This window comes from Chrysemys picta, chromosome 2, assembly GCF_011386835.1.
Source record: "Chrysemys picta bellii isolate R12L10 chromosome 2, ASM1138683v2, whole genome shotgun sequence".
NCBI classification, from domain to species: Eukaryota; Metazoa; Chordata; order Testudines; family Emydidae; genus Chrysemys; species Chrysemys picta.
Window position 1 is genome coordinate 174,237,531 of NC_088792.1, and position 25,367 is coordinate 174,262,897.

General features: G+C 42.5%; 2 protein-coding genes across 11 annotated transcripts in view; one reads left to right on the forward strand and one right to left on the reverse strand.

Annotated features, from left to right (window-relative positions):
* The window catches only part of LYRM4 (LYR motif containing 4), a 154,169-nt gene extending 152,726 nt beyond the window's left edge, over positions 1-1,443 (reverse strand). For all 3 annotated transcript variants that reach the window (XM_005305976.4, XM_065584908.1, XM_065584907.1), the window contains exon 1: positions 1,309-1,443. In XM_005305976.4, coding sequence (XP_005306033.3) covers positions 1,309-1,394 — 86 coding nt within the window. In that variant the 5' untranslated portion in view covers positions 1,395-1,443. The remainder of the gene's footprint in view (positions 1-1,308) is intronic.
* FARS2 (phenylalanyl-tRNA synthetase 2, mitochondrial) overlaps positions 787-25,367 on the forward strand; it is a 380,087-nt gene continuing 355,506 nt past the window's right edge. For 3 of the 8 annotated variants that reach the window (XM_065584909.1, XM_065584910.1, XM_065584916.1), the window contains exon 1: positions 1,393-1,665. In XM_065584909.1, coding sequence (XP_065440981.1) covers positions 1,393-1,665 — 273 coding nt within the window. Of the gene's footprint in view, positions 990-1,392; positions 1,666-3,819; positions 3,914-12,923; positions 13,060-25,367 lie in introns of those variants that run through there. The other 5 variants (XM_065584913.1, XM_065584912.1, XM_065584914.1 and 2 more) reach the window with 5 other exon arrangements.

Below are 25,367 nucleotides of genomic sequence, written 5' to 3' on the forward strand. Positions count from 1 at the left end.
ACCAGAATTGAAAGTCTTATCTAAAATAAAGCAACAATTCCATTTAGCTTCATATCATCATTGCTATATAGCAGAGGTGGGCAAACTACGGCCCGCGGGACTGACCTGCCTGGCCCCTGAGCTCCTGGTCGGGGAGGCTAGCCCCCGGCCCCTCCCCTCCTGTCCCTCCTCCCCCGCAGCCAGCGCTCTGGCCCGCCGCTCCTGTCAGGCAGTGCGGGCGGCAGGGCTGCGAGCTCCTGCTGCACTGAGCAGCGTGGTAAGGGGGCGGGGAGCAGGGGGGGTTGGGTAAGGGGCAGGGAGTCCGGGGGGGGCAGTCAATGGACAGGGGGGGTTGGATAGGGGGTGGGATCCTAGGGGCGGGGGTCCCAGGAAGGGACCGTCAGGGGTCAAGGAGCAGGGGGGGGGGGTTGGATGGGTCAGGAGTTCTGAGGGGGGCAGTCAGGGGGTGGGAAGTGGGAGGAGGCAGATAGGGGACAGGCTATTTGGGGAGGCACAGCCTTCCGTACCTGGCCCTCTATATAGTTTCGCAACCACAATGTGGCCCTCGGGCCAAAAAGTTTGCCCATCCCTGCTATATAGTCTTATCATCAGTACTGCTGAGGAGCAGCCCTATATATTTAGTAAATGAACTGGATAACTATAAGCAATATCAGGCATACAGCTAGCCAGTTGTGCCCTAGTAATCTAGACATGCCCTCTTGGTGGAATGCCAGGGTCTGAGGGACCTGGCGTCAAGCCTTCCCATAAACCCCATACAAGGGGGGGGAGGGGGGGTAGAGAAACAGCCACATGTCCAACACGTGGGGTGGAAAAAAAGTGGCTCAAAGGATGGAACCGAATCTGTGTGCCCTTACTCTGAGAAATACAGGGGGCTCAGATATGCCTGAGAGAACCTGCCCTCTGCTCCCACCCAATGCAAGGATGAGGCTCCCACTGGAGTAACAGGTGTTGAGTTCGGAACCCAGCTGTGCTCCTCACACCCAGTAAAAGTAAGTGGGCCTTATACAGGAAAAACTGGTTTGTCCCACCCTAATGCATAAGGCCCGAGGAAGAGAACCTGGCCTGTACCTCCAGCCCAATAGAACGGATGCGTGGAGCGGGGGCGGGAACTAGCCTGTAGCTGCCCCCCCGGGGGGGGCCTGGAACCTGAGCTGTGCCCCCCGCCACAGAACACAGATCGGGGGGGGACGGGACAGAACCTGGCCTAGGGCCTCCCGCTCCTCCAAAACCCAGGGACCTGGGGGGACCCCGGCCTCCCCCACCCCCCAGCAGGTTCCCGGGCACGTGTCTCCCCCGGCCGGGGCCCACCTGTAGCCGTAGGCGGTGAAGCCCTGGCTCTCCCGCAGCAGGGCCCGGTACAGCCGCAGCACCTGGGCCCGGCTGGACGCTGCCATGTTGCTGGCACAGTCGGGTCCTCCCGCGAAGGCCCCTTCGCCCACCCGCCCGCGCAGGAGCCTGAGCTCAGGGCGGCCGCCTCAGCCCCGGGCGGGGGCGCGGGGACCCCGGGGCGGGGCGGAGACCAGGGCCGCCCCCTGCCCGGGTGCGGCTCTGCCGCTCGGCACCCAGCGCTTCGGTCCCGGCCGGCGGCCTCCGCTCGCGGCGTGTCAGGCGGGGCTCGGGCAGCTACAGCGGCAAGCCCGCGGGTCGAGAGAGCCGAGGGGGACGGTGAGTGGCGGCTGGGAGGGCCCCCGCGGGGCCCCACGTGGGGATACGGTGCGGGGCGGGGGGGACAGCCGCTGCAGGGGCCAGAGGCGCTTCCCAGGCTCGCTGCCGCCGCGTGGTTCCCCGATGTGCAGCCCTGCCTCTAGCGGGCTGCCTACCGGCCATGGGGATGGGCGTTCACAGCCTCCCATGGGGGGCTGCTCTGGGCCTGAGACATCCCCAATCTCCCACCCCACCTCGCGTTATGAATATTACTGTGTTCCTTATTGATTTATTTAGGGACTAAGAGGGTGTTCACCCCAGATTGCACAGTGAAGTGCTCAGAACAAAGACCCTTTACTCTGCCCCCTGCCTGCCTCCCAGAGGGTTAAAGTGGGTGGAAGCTGTGTTGTTTTTGTGGATACGGACTAACACGGCTACCCCTCTGATACTTGTGTTAAGTGAAAAGTTTTCTGATGAATAGTGAGCATATTCCCCCCACACATACACACACCTACCAGTTCAGGAAAAACTGGTCACCTCTTTGACCTTTTTGCTATTTTTTTCAGGCAGTATGATGTTTTTATCCATTTTATAAATTATAACTCCTATCGAAATTGTGTTTCAAGGTGCTGTCTAACATTCTCATTGCTAAAAGTTCAGTGACTATTTTGATCAAGATTTTGGCTAAAAATATGTGGTTTTTTTTGTTTTAAAAAGTCTCAAAGTTTCATGGAAAACTGGTTCCTGCAAAATGGAAGCTTTCAAAATATCCCACAAAATCTTTTCCATTTTTCAACCAGCTCTACAATCTTCATTGTACATGTTCACTTCCTGTTAAGCAAATGTTACATAGTGTTTGCTAAGTCCTTAGAAACCAGAACGATCTGTTCCATGCACATTATTAATCCTGCAAACAAAATATTGAAAAGAGAGACTTTCCCCTGCACATTTTTGGAGCGCCTAAAACACCCTATTTTTGTGCTTTTACTGCTTATTTACTAATGCACATCAGATTTATTCTGCTGTAACTCTAGTGATACTACTCTTGATTTGTACTGGTGGGAGACCACAGCGAAGCCTACAGGCCCTGTCAATAGTGAGGAAATTTTCCTGAAAAATTAAACCAGCTTTAAATTTGGTTCAGCAAGGGTCTGACTGCAAACCTGATTGCGGGATTGGGGCAGTCTTGCAAACATTTATACATATGTGTAAATATTTGCAGGATTGAATCCTTACTCATAATTATTTGTAAGTTTCCTCCTTTAGATCCCAATCCTGCATTGAGAACCATGCAGGTTGACCCCTGTGCCCACCCGGCACTCCATTGACCATAGGTGCTGAAACTAGGGGTGCTGGAGTGCTGTCGGTGGTTGCCATCATATACAGGGTTTACAGTTTGGATCAGTTTGGCTCAGCACCTCCACTATACAAATTGTTCCAGCACCTTTGCCACTAACCTCAACAGGAGTGTGTCTCTCTGGTTCTCAGTGCAGAATCAGTGTCTTTAAATGGCTTGTGGTAGACTTCTCCGTCACATATTTTAAGGGTACTTCTTAACCAAAACATAATATCCTGCATTTGGAAAGTTGAACCTAATTAGACTTTTAGAATTGTTAAAGTTAAACGCATGTCCTAAGGCAGTGGCTCTCAACTTTTCCAGACTACTGTACCCCTTTCAGGAATCTGATTTGCCTTGTGTACCCCCCAAATTTCACCTCACTTAAAAACTACTTGCTTACAAAATCAAACATAAAAATACAAGTGTCACAGTACCTATTACTGAAAAATTGCTTACTTTTTCATTTTTACCATATAATTATAAAATAAATCAATTGAAATATAAATATTGTACTCACATTTCAGTGTATAGTATATAGAGCAGTATAAACAAGTCATTGTCTGTATGAAATTTTAATTTGTACTGACTTCACTAGTGCTTTTTATGTATCCTGTTGTAAAACTAGGCAAATATCTAGATGAATTGATGTATCTCCCCTGGAAGACCTCTGCATAGTCCCAGGGGTACGCGTACCCCTGGTTGAGAACCACTGTCCTAAGGCTCCAATGCTGCAAACACTTGCACACCAGAATAACTTTATGAAAATAAGTAGCCCTGTTGAATTTAATAGGACTGCTGTCATGCATAAAATTTCTTGTGTTCTTAAATGGTTGCAGACTTGAGTCCTTAACAGACAAACCCAGAAAAAGTGCAGGGGAAAGGGTGTAACATTCATACCACATGGACAGACTGTTGGCAGCCAGAAGTCAGGTTAGTTCTTCGTATTACAAACCCATAGGGGCTCTTTGGGTTGAAGTTGGGAAGAGGAAGGGATTATTGAAGTGAAAGTTGAGAAGGCAATGTGAGAGGGAGAGGTTGGGCAGTTGAAAGGTTGAGTGGTAGGAGAGGGGCAGGATGATCCTGAAGTCAATAACTAATATCAGTCCAATATTACTTGTACTTCTTTGAACTGCTCCCAAAGTTCAGTAATTTCAATCATAATGGCCTATGGCTGATTCAGACAATGTTGCCAAACCTACAGTCACAGGAAGGCTCCACATTGTAGGAACACCCCAGATTATGGGCATATTTGGTCATATGTCGCCGAATCAATTTGCTGTTATTGCAGGACCCTTTGGGCATTGCTGGCACCTTGGTCTCTCCTCTTCTCCGTTTATTGCACACAGTTTAGTTTCATGAGGACTGAAATGCTTTGGTCTAACTAAAGTTGCGCATCCTGGGATGCATAAACCAGGGAATCTTGAATAGAGTAGAGGTTATTTTAGTTCTGTATCTGGCACGGTGTGACCCCTGCTGGAATTCTGTATCCAGTTCTGGTGCCCACAATTCAAGGTTATTGATAAATTGGAGAGGGTTCAGAAAAGAGCCACAAGAATATTAAAGGGTTAGAAAACATGCCTTTATGTCAGAGCTCAATCTATTTATCTTAACTAAGAAAATGTTAGGGAATAACTTGATTACAGCCAATGAGTATCTACATAGGGAACAAATAATTAATAATGGGCTCTTCAGTCTAGCAGATAAAGATACAGCATGATCCAATGGCTGGAAGTTGAAATTAGACAACTTCAGATTGAAAATAAGGTGTAAATTTTTGGCAGTGAGGGTAATTAACCATTGGGAAATTTACCATGGGTCCTAGTGGATTCTCTATCACAGACAATTTTTAAATCACGATTGGATGTTTTTCTAAAAGGTATGTTCTAGGAATTATTTTGGGAAAGTTCTATGGCCTGTGTGGTACAGGAGGTCAGACTAGATGATCATAATGGTCCCTTCAGGCCTTGAAAACTATGCATTCTTTGGGCTTAATATGGGGATAGTGAAATGTAATGGCCTGTGATGTGCAGGAGGTCAGATTAGATGATTGGATGATCCCTTCTGGCCTTAGCCTGCATGAATCTATTAAGTTATGATAATGTGATGACTCCTGCTTGTGGTCTGGTGTCACGTGTTGTTGAGTATGATTTGCTTTGTGCTGTTTGAGAGCTTTGAGGCAGGGTGATAGCACAAGGACTCTTGGGGGAAAAATGTCCCTGGGAAGTGTAGCAAAGGTTTCCCTCTGTCTCTTTCTGTTTAACAGGTAACTTCCATCCACCATTTTCCTCATTCTTTCCACAAGGACATACACCCTCTCCTGCAACTGAGTTTACATGGGAGTTTGATAGGTGAAGAGAGGTCATGCATTTCATCTTGCAGTTGTGGGCCCAAGATTTTGCAAGAGGCCCCAGCTTTGTTGGAATTGGCTCTGACAAAGGGTATATGTTACCTGTTGTCTGCACACACACAGCTCCTGGACAGCATATGGCTCATGGAATAAACAGTTAACTGTGAATTATGAGGTTATAATTCAGTTAGTACGTTCTCCTCGTTTATTTAATAAATGTTAGATTTACCCTCCTCTGCTCTATGGGTTATCACTCCTTTACCACAGCTGCACCATCAGCCTCCAGTTTTCTCCCATCTGTATTGTAAGCATCCAGATTTTTCCAGACCTGCAAATAAAATGGCTCCAACTTCCAGCTCTGCTGGTAGTTTTGTCACTACTAACGTAAGGTTGGCATCGTAGTTCATATCACACCAGTATCGATGATTGATTTTTTTTTAATATAATATCACCAATATGTATTATTTGGTGTAGCAGTGTTTCTAACATTACAGTGTATCTATTATATGCTATTTAAATAGTGAGTTTGTCTTCAGAAAAGGTGTATTTGTGGTGCACCATTTTCACTGATTAAACTGATATTTAACTGCACCTGTGCTTGAGTTTTTTTAATTCTATCAGCTACATTTCTGATCCAGTTTACAGTGTGTTTATAAAATAATGCGTTGTGTGTAAATAATACAGATAAATACCACAATATTGACTGGAGAATAATCTTTCTGTGTGTATAATTTATACACTGTACACACACAAGTTGTTTTATTTTGGCTATCCTTTGGGTCTTGTGGAAAGCAAGCAAGCAATTTAAAATAAATTTCATTTTTGTTTAATTACATATAGCACCTTCTCAAACATTCTTCTTTGTTAAAAACAAAATTAAAATTGTTCTAAGAAACTTTAAATTGTTCTACAGAAATGCAATTAACTGAACTTTCATGGCCAGCACCATACTCCTTGGGGCTTCCTTGGTAGCTGTAGGTCACAGAATGAGGCATTGTAGGCTGGTTGTGTGAATTAAGGGAATATGAATAGAAGAAACGAAGGATTTTTATTGTCTTTGTGCCATATACCTCTCTTGTTCTGGGCAACGGGGACACTAAACACATTTAAAATGGAATTTTCCATTTTTATTTGCAGATTCTTTATAACATTCTTCCTAAAATTCTCAGAGACAACCACACTTTTTGTTTCTTTATTCATATATTTTAAGGAATCCTAAAAAAAACCTGCAGTCTTCATTTAGCCAGTAAAATCTAGTTTCGAAGGCTTGGGAAAGGTTAGGTAAGTAAAAGTAGATTTACAGGCTAGTGCAGTGATGACTCCATCTCAGTTTAGTTTCCTTTCAGTCATTGGAACTAGAGCATTGGTCACTAAGCTGTGGGGTGTGCCCCCTAGGGGGGTACAGAGGAACGTTTTGGGGGGTGAATGGCCGGACCGGAGTCAGCCCCACGGGATGCAAGGAGGGAACATCATCTAGCCCAGCTCCGGCTCCAGCCGCAGCTCCACTCCACCAGGGCCGCCCAGAGGATTCAGGGGGCCTGGGGCAAAGCAATTTCGGGGGCCCCTTCCATAAAAAAAAGTTGCAATATTCTAGAATACTATATTCTTGTGGGGGCCCTTGCGGGGCCTGGGGCAAATTGTCCCGCTTGCCTCCCCCCCCCAGCTCAGCCCCAGCTGCAGCTCCACTCTGCTCCCTCTCCTCCAGCTCCGCCCTCATTCCTTCTCCATGCCCACGCCAGCTCCGCCTCTAGCCCCAGCTCCTCCCCCATCCTCAGTTCTCCCTCCAGCTCTGCCTTCAGCCCAAGCTCCTCTGCTGAGCCAACTGTGCAGTAAAGGGGAGGAGGGTGTGGACAGATTCCATTATGGGTAAGAGGGGGTGTGCCAGGAAAAGTTTTGGCACCATTGTACTAGAGGTTCTATTGCTGTCATATTGATCTCCAAAATATGAAAGAATTATGAGGAAGAAGGCAAAATATATTAAAGCAAACCTTGTTTACAGGAACGCTGTCAGTTTGAAATCTAATCTAGTCATTAAATAAATTATTTTAAAATAATTTCAGGTACTACCCGTGCTCCCGAGTCCAACTGATAATTTTTGTGGTTTTACAATCACATGCCCTATTTTTAAAATGTATTTCATTTTCCTGTGTCAGTATGAAAGCCACACATATATGCAAAACAAACAAAAGACAAGTCAGAAGAAAGTGATGCAGAAAGTGCAGTCAACTGCAAAAGTAAACTAAAAAAGGCCATTTCCCCCCTTTTATTTCGGTTATAGTAATTGTAGATGACTTGAATCAAGCAGTAGGAACAAGATTCAGACAGAAGTGTGTTTTCTTTTTTAAGTTGATGGTATTGTTGGATAGAGTGATTAATTTTATAAATTTGTTTTGCTTTTGCTTTTCTTGGAAGCCATGTATTGCACAAAAATAAGTGCTGCTCATCTTCAACATATGGGCCCTGATTCTTATCTTACTCAGCTCACAGATTTAAATGGGACCAAGACTGGTCCACTTGTGTGTTTATATAAACTGTGCTTTTGCTTGCTTGCTTGTTTATGTGCAAATATGGGGGCAAATTTAGTGGTGTGCATAAAATCCTTAGCCTAAAAAAACCTAGGCAAATTTCTAGGTTTTCTGAACATTGTTGGTTGATACCTTGATGGTGTTTTATTGTTATATATTATTTAGACAGCAGTCTTTGCTGCTTGTGTTCAGGTTTGGAAGAAGGAAACCTGGCTGGCCCTCTCTTTGCCTTATATCTTAAGATAAATGAGCAATTTGAGAATGATGTAATAACATAAGCATCTGGCGTACTTGATAATATTCTAAATCTGTAGTAGCAGAAAAATGAATTTGAACAAAATACCTGCCGAGACTATAGAACTGTGTGAAATGGAACAGCTGTTACATTCTCCAGGGCATATTTGTAGCTTTGTCATATGCTGCCTAAATTATTCTTTTCGGTATATCATTTCAGCTTTATGACATGGCACTCAACACTTTGAGAGAGCATGTGCTTTCCTGTTATATTGTTATTCATGTTGATTATTTTTCTTTTGGGGTTGGAATGATAATTGATTGTCATGATATTATCATCTTTTTTAATTACTGTTTTTCAACTTCTAAAAACTTGATAACCTCTTTTCCCTCCTGCTGCTGCTCTGATTCTCCTAAATCTTAATCACTCTTGCTTCTTGATCGCAATGATAGACAGTTCCACTCAGAGTTAGGTTCTGCCCTTGTTTGGATTCTATATCACCCATTGAAAATTAGGAATGCAAATCAAGGCAGAATTTGGCTCTCAGCCAATATTATCATAGTTGATTATAATTTAAAAAGTGTTTTTCTGTTGCCCACACTGGGTAGGATTATTTCCTCATAACAAATGGGTGTTCTGAATAACTCTGTTTCTAAAGTTAGTAATTTCTTTATATCCCTGTAATTGCCTACAGAAACAGAACTGAATGGGGGTGGGGGTAGCTTTCAGAAGCACTTAAGTGACTTAGGAGCACAAGCACCTTTGAGTTTCAATAGTAGTTTTGATCCTAAATCACATAGGCACTTCTGAAAATCCCACCCTAAACTTTTTACATTGGAAGAAATAACAAGAGAAAACTCTTCCATCTCTCTGATCCCACAGGAGAAGTTCTATTTATGTATGAATCCTATTGCAGGATGTTGATCACGCTTTTTCCTGCTTGCCTTGTTTGGTTTTTTTATTTTTTAATTGTTCTGTAATGTGCTGGGTTAGACTTGTGGTCCATCTTGTTCAATTTACTGGCTCCAACAATGGCCAGCTTCAGAGGAAAATGCGTGAAACCCCAAAGAAGTCAAATGTGGGAGAATCTCCTCCCATGAAACCAACTATTTCAAAATCTCCTCCCTAAAACCTAATCTTCAAAGATTGGATTACAACCTGAAGCATGAAGCTTTATATCCCTTTCAAAGTGCTGGCATTTGTTTATTGGAAACCATGAGCAGGGGCTTGAACTCCTAGCTTCCATGGCCCTGCCCTATACCCTTACCATGAAGCTACCATCACTGTCTCTATTAAGTGAAATTCCACTTGGGTGCACAGGACCCTCTGTTGCTTTCTATTAAGTGAATATGTGCTGAAGATTGGGCTCTTAAAATCTTGCACCAAAGTAGGTTTTCCCATGGCACAGGCATTTCTGCAGGAAATTAACTGGGTCTTGATGTCTGTCTGTCAAGTGCTTTGCAATCCTTGAATTAAAAGTGCTAGAGATAGTTTTGTGGTGAAAGGATTACACTGGAACTCAGGACATCAGAAGATATATATTAGCATATTTGCAATCCTTAAGGATGCTCACTTTGTAGTATCTTTAAGACTAACAGACGTATTGGAGCATAAGCTTTCGTGGGTGAATGCCCACTTCATCAGAAAGTCTCCAGGTTGGAGAGCTCTTTCTTGATGTTTTTCTGTTTGCTGTATAGGATGCTGATCAGGTGGTTCCTCAGTTTCTTTGATAGTGTATGGCATAATCTCTCACTGTGGTCTGTGCAGTATGTAGATAGCAATGGATTTTTCACCTTCAGTCCATTTGTCACCTCCAGTCCTCGCCCACAGACAACCCGCCAACCTTAAGCATATTCTCACCAGCAACCACGCACCGCACCATAACAACTCTAACTCAGGAACCAACCCATGCAACAAACCTCGATGCCAACTCTGGCCACATATCTACACCAGCAACACCATCACAGGACCTAACCAGATCAGCTACAACATCACCGGCTCATTCACCTGCGTCCACTAATGTTATATATGCCATCATGTGCCAGCAATGCCCCTCTGCTATGTACATTGGCCAAACTGGACAGTCACTACGTAAGAGGATAAATGGACACAAGTCAGATATCAGGAATGGCAATATACAAAAACCTGTAGGAGAACACTTCAGCCTCCCTGGCCACACAATAGCAGATGTAAAGGTAGCCATCTTACAGCAAAAAAACTTCAGGACCAGACTCCAGTTCATTTGCAAATTTGACACCATCAGATCTGGATTAAACAAAGACTGTGAATGGCTATCCAACTACAGAAGCAGTTTCTCCTCCCTTGGTGTTCACACCTCAACTGTTAGCAGAGCACCTCACCCTCCCTGATTGAACTAACCTCATTATCTCCATACTGATTTATACCTGCCTCTGGAAATTTCCATTACTTGCGTCTAATGAAGTGGGCATTCACCCACGAAAGCTTATGCTCCAGTACTTCTGTTAGTCTTAAAGGTGCCACAGGACCCTCTGTTGCTTTTTACAGATTCAGACTAACACGGCTACCCCCTGATATTTGACACTTTGTAGTAAATCTGAGAGATACCACTAACCTTAATACTGGTATTGTTTCAGATATTTTTTGTGGACAGAAACCCTGCAGGCAATGAGGGTATTTTCATTGCATAGTCATTTGGCATAATGAAATCTTGATGACAAACTTAATTATAGAAATCGGAGATGGACTTGGCTTGTTAGGTGTTCTAGTCTGTCACTGCATCAATTCAGAACTGTTTTCTATGTTATACTTTTTAGTGTTTTGTCCAGTCATGAATAACCTTCCCTTCCCTTGAGGAGAATATTCCCCTGTATAACAGATCTCACCGTTAGGGAATGTTTTCTCATATTTAGCCTAAACCGTCTCCTTTTCTAATTTAATCGCATTACCTCTAGTTATATCCTTCAGAGACAATCTATAAACGATTTCTCTCTCTCCTTGGTGATTTACGCTATCATCATATTTTTCCATAGTTGTCATTCAGCCAAGCTAACATATTTAGTTAGTTTCATTTTTCTTCCTATTTTCTTCCTATTTCTTCCTGATGTTGAGATTTAGAATAGAAAGCAAACTATAGTTCTGGAAAACAAGAAATGATACTTTATTTCAGAGTGACTGAATTTGAATTTTGCTGTGGCTCAGAGCCACCACTTTATTCTTGGCTCACTCAGAATATCTGACCCAGAAGTTAATCACAAGTAGGATCACAAATCTTTAAAAAATGCTGCCGTGATTGCAGTTTAAAAAAACTCTTGCTATACAATTTTTTTTAAAAAGCTTCACTTTTGCCATGGACGTTAGTTACTCTATGATATGTTTCTCTCCAGGCTTTTGTCCTGTTTGTTGGCATCCATTTCCTATAGGTGTAGCTGATGAGTTTCAGGGACCATATTTTCATGCTCTAGTTGATTCAGTGATTCTCTAGGCAGACCAGACAGTACTATGCCCACCTACAATGAGAAAATCAAAAAGTGTAATACTTTTCTGTCATCTGACCCACAACCAGTATCTGACCCACAACCAGGATCAAAACTTCATTTTATTTAAAAAAAATCAACAATATATTGTATTCCATACATTCAGGGAATTATAATAACAATAGACTTCCAGCAATAACTTATTTGCAGTCTTTCTGGAATTGGTATTCTTTCACTATTCTATACAATATCACCTTTCATGACTGCAATGCCTGTGGCCATGGAACCTGCAGTATCCACAGTCAGGACATTAGTGGAAGACATGCAATTTAGTAGAAATTCCTGAGGGTCTGGGAAGTCTCTCAGAAGCATAAGGGTAGACGGGTGTGGGTAATACTCTCTATATCAGGCCTGCACAACTTGTAAAGCGGCGAGGGCCATATTACTCCAAAGAAAACAGCTGAGGGCTGAACCCCCCCCAGCGCTACCCAGCCCCCCTGAAACACAACACCGCCCACAGTGCCGCCCGCCCCGCGGAAACAAGCCCCAGCACTGCCCAGACCCCCCGAAACTCCCTCCCTCAGCGCCGCCCGCCCCGTGGAAACAAACCCTCCTTCCCCAGCACCACTGGGGAAGCGGGGGAGGGATAGCTCAGTGATTTGAGCATTGGCCTGCTAAACCCAGGGTTGTGAGCTCAATCCTTGAGGGGGCCACTTAGGGATCTGGGACAAAAATCAGTCCTTGGTCCTGCTAATGAAGATAGGGGGCTGGACTCAATGATCTTTCAAGGTCCCTTCCAGATAGGATATCTCCATTAATTTAAAAAACAGCAGTATTGAACCTTTGTAATATGTTATAGTGGGCTCCTAAGGTAGTATAATTAAGGTAAAAGAAAAATGTCTTTTAGCTAGAAGTAGAATAAGATCTTCCCCCCACTTTGTAATCAGTTGCCCTGTTGAATGAATGAGGAAGGCATGGAAGGCAGCACCTACAGACAGCTGCAACCCTTGGAGAGGGGATGGGAGCCAGACCAGATCAGTAGATCAGGTCAGCCATCAAGTCCCTGCTTGCCTCCTCAACCTCCCTCCCCCACCGCCGGGTCACCTGCAACCCCGCCACTGCCTGCCCGCTCGCCTCCTCAGTCCCCACCCCCTCGGCTCACCTACTCACCCCCCACCACTGCCCACTCGCCTCCTTGGTCCCCCCCCCACCCGCCACTTGCCTACTCACCCCCCGCGGGCCGCACAGTGAGCCCACCTACTCACCTCACACGGGCTGCACAGTGAGCCCACATGGGCCGCATGTTGTGCAGGCCTGCTCTATATATTCACTATCACCTCAAAAAGGACGACTTTTTTTCTTCTTCTCCTCTCCCTAGGCTTTTATCCGCAGATGATACTGAATTTGTGTCTCAAGCCTTCTGAAGGAAAGGCAAGACCAGAACAGTAGGTTGACCAAAGCTTACGGACAAAGGAAAGGAATTAGAACTGAGAAGAGGACACCTCTTGATGCAAGTAAGTATTTAAATTCACACAGAAATTGAGCTTTCTACTACTCCTTTTCCTCAGCTATCAGCCATTTAGCATGAGTATTCTTGCCTTCAGGAACACACTTTCTCAGATTCTTCTTTTAAAATAGAAAACTAAGTCTGTTTTCATATTTGGAGTACCATGCCAGACTCCTGCCTTTGGCCTTCTTATAGTGTTAATGATTTCTTCATCCCTAATACTTTATCAAAGGAAGTAATGGGATTCAGGGTAGTGGAGGTACATAGGTAAGGGACAGATTCTGCCACATTTACTCATGTTGATTTGTATCTTTCTCATCAAATGGTCCTATTAAAATCAAAGAAACTACTTGATGAATAAGTGACTCAACATGAGAAAGGATAGCAGAATCTGGTTCTAAGTCAGAGGTGGGCAAACTACTGCCCGTGGGCCACATCCAGCCCATGGGAGTGTCCTGCCCAGCCTCCGAGCTCCTGGTCCTGGAGGCTAGCCGCCGACCCCTCCCCTACTCCCTCCCCCCCCATCCCCCCGCAGCCTCAGCTCACTCGCTTTGCCACCGGTGCAATGCTGTGGGCGGCGGGCTGTGAGCGCCTGGGGCAGCGCAGCTTCAGAGCCCGGCCTGACCCAGTGCTCTGTGCTGTGTAGTGGTGGCGGCATGGCCCTGCTCCATCCGGGCGGCGCAGCTGAAGCGCTGCCAGCCACCAGTGCTCCAGGCAGCGTGGTAGTGGGGCAGGAGGGGGGGGGGGTTGGATGGGCCAGCTGGGAGCAGTCAGGGGCAGGGGTTCCAGGGGCAGTCAGGAGACAGGGAGAAGGGGTGGTGGGATGAGGCAGGGGACCTGGGGGGCCGTCAGGAATGAGAGGAGGGGTTGGATGGGGCAGTTGAGGTCTGGGTGCGGTCAAGGGACAGGGAGCAGGGGTATGTGGATAGGGCAGGGTCCCAGAGGGGCCATCAGGGAATGGGGGGGGTGGGGGCAGGTAGGAGCTGGGGCCGGGCCACGACCCTCTCCCCTAACCAGCCCTCCATACAATTTACGAAACCCAATGCGGCCCTCAGGCCAAAAAGTTTGCCCGCCCCTGTTTGCCCGCCCCAATCAGTAAGTGATTGACTGACAAACCATAACAGATACAGCAGTTAGAATTTAATGTAGGATTCTCTAGGGAACATTGGAGAGAATTGAGACTTTCTGCTTCAGAAACGTTGGGGTGTGGGGTATTTTTTTTCCCAAGTATGCTTCCAAGATCTATCTTGACATCAATTTTTGGCATTATACTTATTTTGTTTTTCCTTGCTTCTTAGAATTTTTCTTACCTACAACTTACAATTTTTATGCAAGTGATTTGCACACTTATTTTCCTTTTATCTCTTTTGGAGATGCTGCCTTGTGATGGGTCTATGTTTTTTAGAATCTATAAAATCAGATGCAGAGTGAAAATAACCAAATCAAGATTTTTTGTAAAATTTTCATCTATGTTTACAAAATGAAATACAAAATTTCTATTGAACTTTTTATTTTTATTTCTTGGGTCTGGAAGGGTATTTATAGTGCTTTCATCACTAAAGTTTCTAAGCACCATACTATATAGCTTATTGCTTTTTCTTTTGCTTTCATTGTAAAGCATATCTTTCTAGAAATGTTGGCATTCGTTCACTTTTATTTTAACTTATTAATGGCTGTCAGTGGGCACTGAGCCATTACAAACATAAAAGAAGACAGAGTCCCTTCCTTGTGGAGTTCATGATCTACAGATGGACAGATACAGCATACAGATCTCAAAATAGGAGGTGACCAGGAAATGGTCAAATATCTAATCTATATGGAAGTTATTTTAAATATGAAAAGCTACCTGTTTCTTACATTGGCATCACGGAGGAAGTGCATTATGAACAGGGAGGGGGATGCTGCTTGGTGAAGAAAGATTGGGTGGGAATTTCTATATGTTTTTGCTGTTCGTGTTTACAGTGTAGTTTATTCTCTTCCTTCCCCATCCAGTCCTTTTTTCAGGAAGGCCGGTGAAATCTAAACTCTCTCTCACTGTGGTATAGACATTTTATTCATGCATTTTTTTTTTTAGTCAATTACTATAATATCCAAGCTATAATTAATGGAAAAATCCATTGATTGAACTAAGACTTGCACTAAGGATAGGGAAACATACTTATTCTGATTTCTTTTCCCAGACTGCCTGTGTAGTATTTTTTTATTGATTTTAAATGAATACTGTTTAAAGCCTTACAAGGTCTGACTTCTCGTTATTAAAGTGATTTACTTTTTTTCCTTATTATCTCCTCTGTTCATTTGACCCTGGTCGTCTTATTGTTCTCACTTCTCATTTCAAAACCCCTGGTGATTGAGCCTGCAGGCTGTGTGTGGAAGTTGATTCTTAAACATGTCACAGACTGCAGTTCCCCAAATGGTTATAAAGAAAAAGCAAGAGGCAAATCTTACTCTTTAGCTCAGATTGTTCTAGTACATAAAGAAATGCAATGTTTATTGATTGTACTTGTATCATAGGGAGCCCAAGGCATAATGACACTAAGTGCACTTCATTAATAATAAAGGATGGATTCTTTGATGTTATATTCTGCTTTTCTTGGCCTACTGTATCTTCTGTCAGCCAGCAAGGGACATTTATCTTGGCTGGAAATGTGTTCTTTTTGTTTTTGTTTTGTCAAGAAAATGTCTCCAAGTACAGTTGCTTTTTTGTAAAGATAAGTATGTTGAGTTCCTCTCATATTTTTCACTAATGCTGGCATTGGAAGTAAATATTATTTTCTGGCATCTGGGGCATAGAAGAGTTCTCTGAGATGATTAAAGTGTGTTGTTTCCTGGAAGCCTTTCAAGCAAAAGTTCTTCTAGGGTGTTTCATTCTCTGTGCTGTTCCTGGAGGAAGCAAATCAGTGTTATCAAGCCCTCTAGGGTTTGATGCAGGACTAGCATTATGGACAAATAAGACAAGCATCTATTTTGGGAGTCTTGGAACTCATGGGTTAAGATGTATTATCTTTTCCAATAGCAGGTACAAAGGTAGAGGAAACTATTATTATTATTTGTATTGCAATTACTTCAGACTTTTCTACACCCTTTGACAGCAGGACCAGAAGGACAAATGACTTCTGGCCCTATTTCTTATAATCTTTCTCTGCTTTGGTTGGGACCTCACACATCACTGGGTTGGCCCTGCTTTGAGAAAACTAAAGAGATATAAGGCCCCTTTAACATGTTAAGTTTGATAGTGTTCAAACATGTTTAAAAACAATATTGTCGTGACCATGCTATAACAATTTGAACTTGCATGGATGAATGAGACCACACTATGCTCTAGCCTTGACCTGTTATAGAACCAAAGTACAGTTGCTTCATGTAATTAGAACAAGACTTGGTCCCATTGATACAGGTAAGACCAATTCATATTATATCTTGGCCTGTGTTTAATAGTGTAGATGGAACTTTACTTTGAATAATTTTATAAAATGCCTGATGGACCTTTTCTCAACAACGTAATTTCTAGCAGCACGTTATGACTTCCACTTGGAAACTCTCTGAAGAAAATCATATTTCTTATTATAGTTTTTATCCTCCCTAGATAGGCCAGAAGTGTAATTCTGCAGTTTCTTTAATGCAAACATGACAAATATTTCAATAATCTAAACAGAATATTTATAACACTGCTACTCTATCTGTGGTAACCGTGTTTTCCCCATCAGAGTTTAAAACTGGGGAATATTTTATGGGAAATTGTTATATTTTGCTCATGGGAAATTGCTTACACAATGCATGAAGATATATTTTCTGAATTATTTTTAAAAAGTGAATATTAAGGCCCTGATCCTGCAATTTACAACGTACAGGAAGACTCCTTAACTGGTTCAGAGCGTTATTAAAGTCAATGGGGCTCTGTGGAGGTACAACCACCTTGCCAACCTGTTGTAAATTGCAGGTTCTAATGAAATATGAACTGAATAGTTAAGAAATACGATAAATAAGTTTATTAAAAAGGCTGAAATAAAAGAAAACAAACTGGAAACGTTCAGCAGTGGAATCTCATTTTGTTTTTATTTTGCCTTGTGAAGTTTTATATTGCCATGAGACTGACTTTATTGAAATAGATATTGTGATTATTCGAGCCTTGTTGACAGAGCCATTCTACTGCTTGTGAATCTTTATATGTTTCCAACTTCTGATACTGGTGGAAGGGAGTGGAATGAACTCTCAGTTGGAAAACCTGCCTTGCTTATCTCCTTATTGACTACTGCACTTTGGATTAATACATTTGCCCTTGTAAAGGTATTTTCTCTGCCTGGTTAGCAGTTTGGGATGGAATATGAATTACAGTAGAGACTCTTTAAATAGATCCATTTTGCTTCAGCATACTGTGTATATACACTATTTGTGTAAGTCATCAGGTTTGATTTTTCTCCTTGTGGAATGAAGAGCTCTTTATGCTTGTACCTCACATTAGAAGAAATGGAAGACAAATGCCTGAATTACTTGCATGTTGATGGGAGAAGACATACCTAGTATTGCATTAGTTTTCAATTCACTGAGTCAACAGAAAAAAGGCACACTATCAAAAATGGGGAATTATGCTCAAACACTAAAGCCTTCTTGTATTATGTTAAAAAAAGTCAAAGTAAATTTAATTTTAAAATTATGACTATATATTTGTTTAGTACAAGTTATGGGCATCGCTCTAAACGTTTCAGCTACATGGACTTCTATTAAGCAGAGGGTGAACCAACAGCATGTTAAAAACTAGGTGAGTCATACAGACTATCATAGCAACAATCATAGCTGGATGAACTTATGGGAATCATTCACGATTCCTAAGCAATAGTGTGTAGCTCATCTACATCTTACTCAACATTGTTTCATAGCCTCATATACAGTGGGCTAGCAGCTGAGTTTAAAAACAGTGTTTAAACCTGGTTTCAGTATAATTAGTTTTTAACACACTTTTTAAAGAAGGCCTTAATGTTGGGCTGGATCACCTCTGCATGCAGAAACACTCACAGGAGAGGGTGTGATGAAGGGGTTTTTCCCCTTGTTGTGTTGTATGTATGTGAGTCTTACTGTTTTGCATGAATACTGCGTGTACCTCAGTTTCCTGGTGTATTACACCAATGCCTAGGTAGTGGGAATAAGGGTGTATGACTTTTGCTGAGACCCCCAGGGGCAGGTGAGACTGCTCAAGCTGCCTGCACGTAAGCAATGGACGGTGCCCTTCGTAACCTGAGAAGGGTTAGGGATAGCTCAGTGGTTTGAGCATTGGCCTGCTAAACCCAGGATTGTGAGTTCAATCCTTCAGGGGGCCACTTAGGGATCTGGGGAAAAATCAGTACTTGGTCCTGCTAGTGAAGGCAGGGGGCTGGACTCGATGACCTTTCAAGGTCCCTTCCTGCTCTAGGAGACAGGATATCTCCATTAATTTTAATTTAACCAGGAGGTGGATGCGACCAGGTGACACATTGCCCAGGAAGCAAGAAAAAGACTACAAGAGAGGCAGTGGGCGTGTTGGAGGTTGGGCCGCTGGAAGCGGGTCAGTATCCTGTTGGGAAGCCGGAGGGGGCACCCAGGGGGGACCAGGCCCTGGGTTCCCCCAAGATGGTCTTTGGTGAATGGTCCTGCTTTCTGTTCTAACAAGCTCTGTTCTACACTGTGTTCCTGTCAACTAATACACGTTCTGTTTTACATGCTGGCTGAGAGTCACTGCTGACTGCGAAGTTGGGGTGCAGGGCCCTTCCAGTTTCCCTAGGGGTCCCATCCAGGTGGACCCGCTGCGGGAAGTGCATGGTGAGAACAGGGGTGCTGAATGCTCTGATGTCAGATCCAAGAAGGCCATAGCCAAAAAGGCTTCTTGCCCTGGACAGCGTGCCCTGAGGGGTGTCATGCTACCCCAGAGGCCTGTCTGGCTTCATACAGAGCAGTTCCAGAGCATCGGACCTGTGACACTGTGACAGAGGGCTAAGTAGGAGGAAAATACACCTCTACCCCGATATAACGCTGTCCTCGGGAGCCAAAAAATCTTACCGCGTTATAGGTAAAACCGCGTTATATCGAACTTGCTTTGATCCACCGGAGTGCACAGCCCCATCCCCCTGGAGCGCTGCTTTACCGCATTATATCCAAATTTGTGTTATATCGGGTCACGTTATATCGGAGTAGAGGTGTAGTGCAAGGTTCTTTCAGAATTTTCCTACCACTATTCTCTTTGCCATGAGATGAGGATTGGGGGAAGCAGAGTTTGGAAGTCACTCCACCTTTTGTCATTGTGGATCTCAAGAATCTCTGATGAAAGCACTTGCCTCCTTCATGGAGACAGGAACCTTTAGGAACAGCTGCTTCTCTGCTAGTGCCTGTCTGTCTGGCAGCATTGTCCTTACTGCAGCTGCACAGCCATTGCCTTCTGTTTCTCTGAGTAGCTGCTGAAGAGGAGACCAAGAGTGACATCATACAGGATATAGTAGTATTATCTCCTTCTGAGTTTTTCACTTGCTGCTCTGGGTTCTCGGATGAAAGAAGCATTTCATCTGTTTTTCACCCTTGCCCCAGCTCCACCTCCAACCCTTTCTGGAGTTCCAGTTGACAGTCATCCATATATCATGAGGAGAGAGGAGACAATACAACCGGGAAGGCATTCTTTTCTCCTCAACATTTTTGATATTTTCCTGGAGTGCGGAAAGACGCACACTGGTCAGCCAAACTGTTTTATAAAGTTTTGTTGGAACTGTATTTAAACACCTTTTTTCAATTTAGATCATGGCCTACTGTAGATGGAATACAAGGTTTTAGACAACAAAAACAACATCCTTCCTGTCATGAGTTGACAATTGCTGTGCTTACATAGCTAAGAATCTTGCTTCATTTAAGAGACAACAGTGTTTTGGTATGAATTTCCTATGCTATGCTCATTAGGCTTTGACACTGTTTTCTGTTGAGTGGTAACAGATACTGGTGGTGCTGAATGCCTAAATAGAGATTTGACTAGAGTTTCAATGGGAGCCTTCGTGTTGACTTGAATTGGATCAGACCCTAAGGCTATGTCCACTACCAGAGTAAGTCAACCTAAGTTATGCTACTCCAGCTATGTGAATAATGTAGCTGGAGTCAACGTAGCTTAAGTAGACTTACTGTCTACACTGTGCTGGGTTGATGGGAGATGCTCTCCCGTCAACTTACCTTACTCCTCTCATTACCGGTGGAGTGTACTGGAGTCAACAGGAGAGTGCTCTGCTGTCGATTTAGTGGGTCTTCACTAGACCTGCTAAATCAACTCCGGATGCATTGATTACAGCAGCATCGATCCCGTGGTAGTGTACACATTGCCTAAGTAACTAGGTAGCCATGTCAAGAACTGACGAACTCACAGAAATACAGCAATGAGAACTGAATCTCTCCTATTTTTAAGGTTCTGAAACTAGATGATGTCTTGATTCTTAACCTATGTCACCATTAATGAAAAATTAGTGTGAATAAAAATTGAATAGATGATAGAATTCAATGGTGTTTTAAAAGTTTAATTGAGATAATAGGAGTCTTTTAATTGACTACAGTGGGCTTTGGATGAGGCCCTTATACATGTGATTTAATTAGGGGCAAGCTTTTGCTTTGCTGGTAAGTTTCTTTTCTGGTGGCCCAACTAAAGGTGAAAATACCATCTGTATAGGTGGAATAATGGCTGGCAACTGTAAATGGAACATATTTATATTATAATTATATTATATTATATATGATATTCCTATGATATTACAACATAACTAGAAATATCCTACGACTGTGCCTACTTTAAATTTAGGTTAGTGTATGTCTACATCTATTTTTTGTATTGCTTGCTGATTAAATATTAACCAGGGAGACTATTAAGTCACATGTGGCAATATTTCACTGACACAAGGAGCTATTTTATGCTAAAGGACGGGGCAGTTAAACAATGTGACTTTATTCTGGACCACTTATTAATAGTTAGAAATTTTCCATACTGAACTTAGATCTGACCTCTCAAGAAAACAATAACTCCAAACCAAGAGATAGTTTCAAGATGCTGAAATGGTTCCCTGTTTTATTAACCTTATCCAAGAGCAAAGCAACAACAAACATATTATAAACAGTAATGCTGACAGTTATATTTAACTTATACTGTGATGTTCTTGCCTAAGGGTAAAAAGGAAGTCCTCTAATACAAAATGCCCATTGTATTGTGTGTGCATTCACCAGGGAGCAGGTTACATTTATCCTGCATAGTGTTGTAATCTTTTTTTCTGTTTCTTATTTAGATTATCTTGAGCAACATAACACCACATTTGGAAGATGAGTAGTTTGGTTTGAATTAAGGAGACAACTTTAAAAATAATCTTAACTGCCATATAGCATGGAACATATGCTATTTCTGAGGAAGACATTATCTTTCAAAATAAAAAGACATGCACACTAACCACTATGATAGGTGAATGTCTATCATTTGCAGTGATTTGGAGGGGCATGTGATAACATACAAATATTTTCACATGCTTTAGGACAGCGGTTCTCTCCAGGGGTCTGAGCCCCCCAGGGGCCGCGAGTAGGTTTCTGGGAGTCAGTCAAAATAAACCAGAGAGCAGGGCCAGCATTAGATTCACTGGGGCCCAGGGCAGAAAGCCAAATCCCGAGCTCTGCTGCCCCGCTGACGAGTAACTTAGCTTCATGGGACCTCCTACAGCATGTGGGCCTGGCAAGTGCTCTGCTTGCTACCCCCTAACGCTAGCCCTGGCTTTTAATTTACTGAAAAACAGTTGTTGTGGCACAGGTGGGCCAAGAAATTTTTATAGCATGTTGTGGGAGGGCTTCAGAAGGAAAAAGGTTGAGAACCCCTACTTTAGGGAACAATTTAGGACTAGCAGGAAAGATAGATTAGGTGACCTAATTGCTCTCTGCTTTCTCTGAATTCTGATTCATTAGCGTATATCGGTCCTAGTTCTGCATGTGCTTTTAGGAGGTGGGCAGGGCAGGCAAATTATTAATTTCTCACTTGCTTTTATGTTTTAGTGCAAATTATGAACTTTTTAAAATTGAAAATTCTGTTTCTATCAGGCATGGGGTAGAGAAGTAAGGGAGAACTTGAGTGCGTTCCTTCAGGCCAATGTTTGGGTGTTAGATGAGGATAAAACAAAACAGCAATATATTGTTTAATTTAATTGTTTAATTCACTGGGGTTCTAGTAGCTGCTGAAGTGAGCTATAAGTATTACCTTGAGACTACCTTGAGGCAATGTGCTCAAATGGACAGGACAGTAGGAGTCAGGGGAGTTGTGTTCTAGTCTGGTCTCTGTCACTAACCTAATGTGTTACTTTGGCAAACTTTTTCACCTCCCCATGCTTTGGTTTCTCCAGCTGTGAGATGGAGATAACGGATCAGATTTTCAAAGGCACAAATGGAAGTTAGGCATCCAATTTCCATTGGGATAGGAGTCATGCACCTAACTGCCCTTTGTGCCTTGGAAAATTTCCCCCAATGATACTTACCTTCCTTTATAAAGTGCTTTGGGATTAACAGATGAAAATCACTGAATAACTGAAATATCTATTATTATTATTATGATTGTTACCTTAATTAGTTAATGGAACAAATTCAGTATAGCTTAAGCATTGGTTATTCCCCCTTTCAGAAAAGTAATTTGTCCCAGGTGGAAAAGTCATCCCTGTGGAGTTGCCCAGCTACCCCTCCTCGCCCCACTGTTTGTTTGTTTGTTTATTGCGCCAAAATCTGAAACATTTTCAAGTTTGGGGTTTTCAATGAAAATCCAAACAATTGTAGTAAACTTTTGATGAAAATGAAAGCCATTGTGGGAGAAAAAATAAACAAAACCAACCACCCCACAAAAATCCATTTGTGACCTGCTCTTGTAGATAGAATGTTTGGTTGATGTGTGATTTAATTAATGGGACTTGTCCGCCCCTGGTACCTTTGCATCCTCTAGTGCCAACGTGATATATCTGAGTTAGGGAACAAGGGCATACTCTTAATATGAAGGTACTAAGAACGTGACCATGCATTACTGAAGTTAATGGGAGTTTTGACATTGATTTAAGCAGGAGAAGGCCCTAAACTTAACATTTTACCCAGAAAGCAGATGTATGGCTGATATTGGGAAAGGGGGCTCTAATAACCAGACACCTTTGTAGAACAAGACTACATATTGTAAGGATTTACTTTGCTGGGCTACTCAGGAAGACCTACAGGAACTCCAGCAGTAATTAAGATTAGAAACATCCTTGCAGTGGTCATAAATATAATGGGAAGAGAGGGTATACAGTACATGCTTAAAGTCAGTGAAAAATCTATATGTGTCCAACACACAAGAAAAATTTGTTGAAAAATACATTTATCTTTGTGGAAAAGCAACACCGTCGTTCACTAAGATCAATGACGTTTATGGCCATCTTCTATGTGAGTGTCAGTTGCACAAGTGAAAACTGCTTGGGAGAAATATATAGTTTTAAATTGTACAATCAATTCTTCTAAGATTTATAGGAGGCAGGGAATGTAGAGAATTGCGTAACAATACATACTTACGGACTCATTCTTCCCTTGGTTTGTACATGGTCCATCCTCCTTCATAAATGTGGCAGATTTCCTCAGCTGTGCATCCTATGTAGTAGTGCAGGGAATTACCATTAGTCTTTTGAACTGGCTAACCATATCCTCCTAAAATCATTTTGGAAATATAAATCCAAAGTTCTGTGTTTTAAAAAATAAAGTGTTGATGCTTCCTACAGTTACTAATTATTATTGCTACTGATATGGTATGTGCTTCCAAATGTGAACTTATGGCATTATTGTACTTAAAGGAAATTGTTGTGAAGCCCTGCCTGACCCATATAAATATTTTAAACAAATAGATCTGCTGAAAGCATGTGAGTAGAGCTAAGGGAATTCTATTCTTTTATATTCTCGTAATGAAGGAAGGAAATTTATTAGGGTTAGCCAGATGGGCACTACTCATTTTTGGCATTCAGAGATAAGTCTGAAACACCTCCAGACTCTACAAAAAATGATAACACCATGGCAGTGCTCCAATTTTATTTTTATTCCTCTCAGACTAGTTAGTCACCTGTCTTTATTCTCATTTAGAACCATCTGCTGGCTTTTTTTGCTGCTTGCCTAGGTTCTTTGGGTGCTCATCATTCTAAAGTCAACAAGGGGACCTCCACAGGAGACTAATGTAGAGTCTTTGTGTGCTTGGTGTTTATAGGACACATGGAGATCTTGTTTTTGTGTGATTCTCTCTTCTGTTTCTGGGTTTATCTGCCCCAGATTGCCCTCGTGATGTCATGCACAATACTCAACTGCACTGAAATTCGTTCTTCAGGTTTGCTTTCACCTTTTAGCTGGTGGTCACAAGACAGCAGGAAAATATCAGATTTTCATTCAAAAGTGATGTACCACACATTATTTAAAGACACTTGTATAAGTCCATTCAACAATGCATTTCTTCTGTGAGGGAAAAAGTCATGTTTATTAGGAAAATCTAATATTGTGAATGTGCAATATAGAAATATAGAATATATAATAGCTAATTGTGTAGCATCAACCCACACCTTTCTCAAAGTTGTGAGTGTGAATTTTTCAACCAAGTCAATAGTTCTTTCTCAGACAAAGTTTGATGCCTTTTCAATAAATAGTCCATAAAGTGGATTGTGTGGTTGACTCAATTTAGCATGGGGTTGACCTCTTAATCAGGGTTTATTATTCAAATATAACAGAAAATGTGAATCACCTATTTTTCTTCTTTTTTGAATTTTATTTATGAAGATCATTCTTTTAAACAGAAATCTTATAAACCTTGTTTTACAATTTAAATAAAAATACTTGGTATATATGCAAACACACAATTCTAAATTGGTCTGTGTAAATCCCTAATGTTGTATTGAGGAGGCTTGCTACCAGTCACTTTCTTCAACTTTGTGGTCTTAATCACATATTGGGATTGATGCTCTCCTACTCTTCTTCTCCCTCTTTTTTCATATCAGTTGATGATATCAGTTAGTCTTTTATTATCTCATGTTTAGGTCCAAATTTCTGTCCTAGATTTTTTTACTAGATTGTCCTGAAAACTCTGTGTCTTATAAAAGTCCTACAGAACTGATCACTCATCTCCTGGTTCTTCTAGAATTACCATAGCAAGGTGGCGGAAGGGGAATGACTCCCTTCAGACTATTGACTGATATGAAGAAATTTGAGAACTTTTTTTGACTACTGATGGAGAAACCCCTTCAACGATAGTCAAAATAAAACTTGAAATTCAGATATTAAAATAAGGAAAATAGATCGGAGAAAACA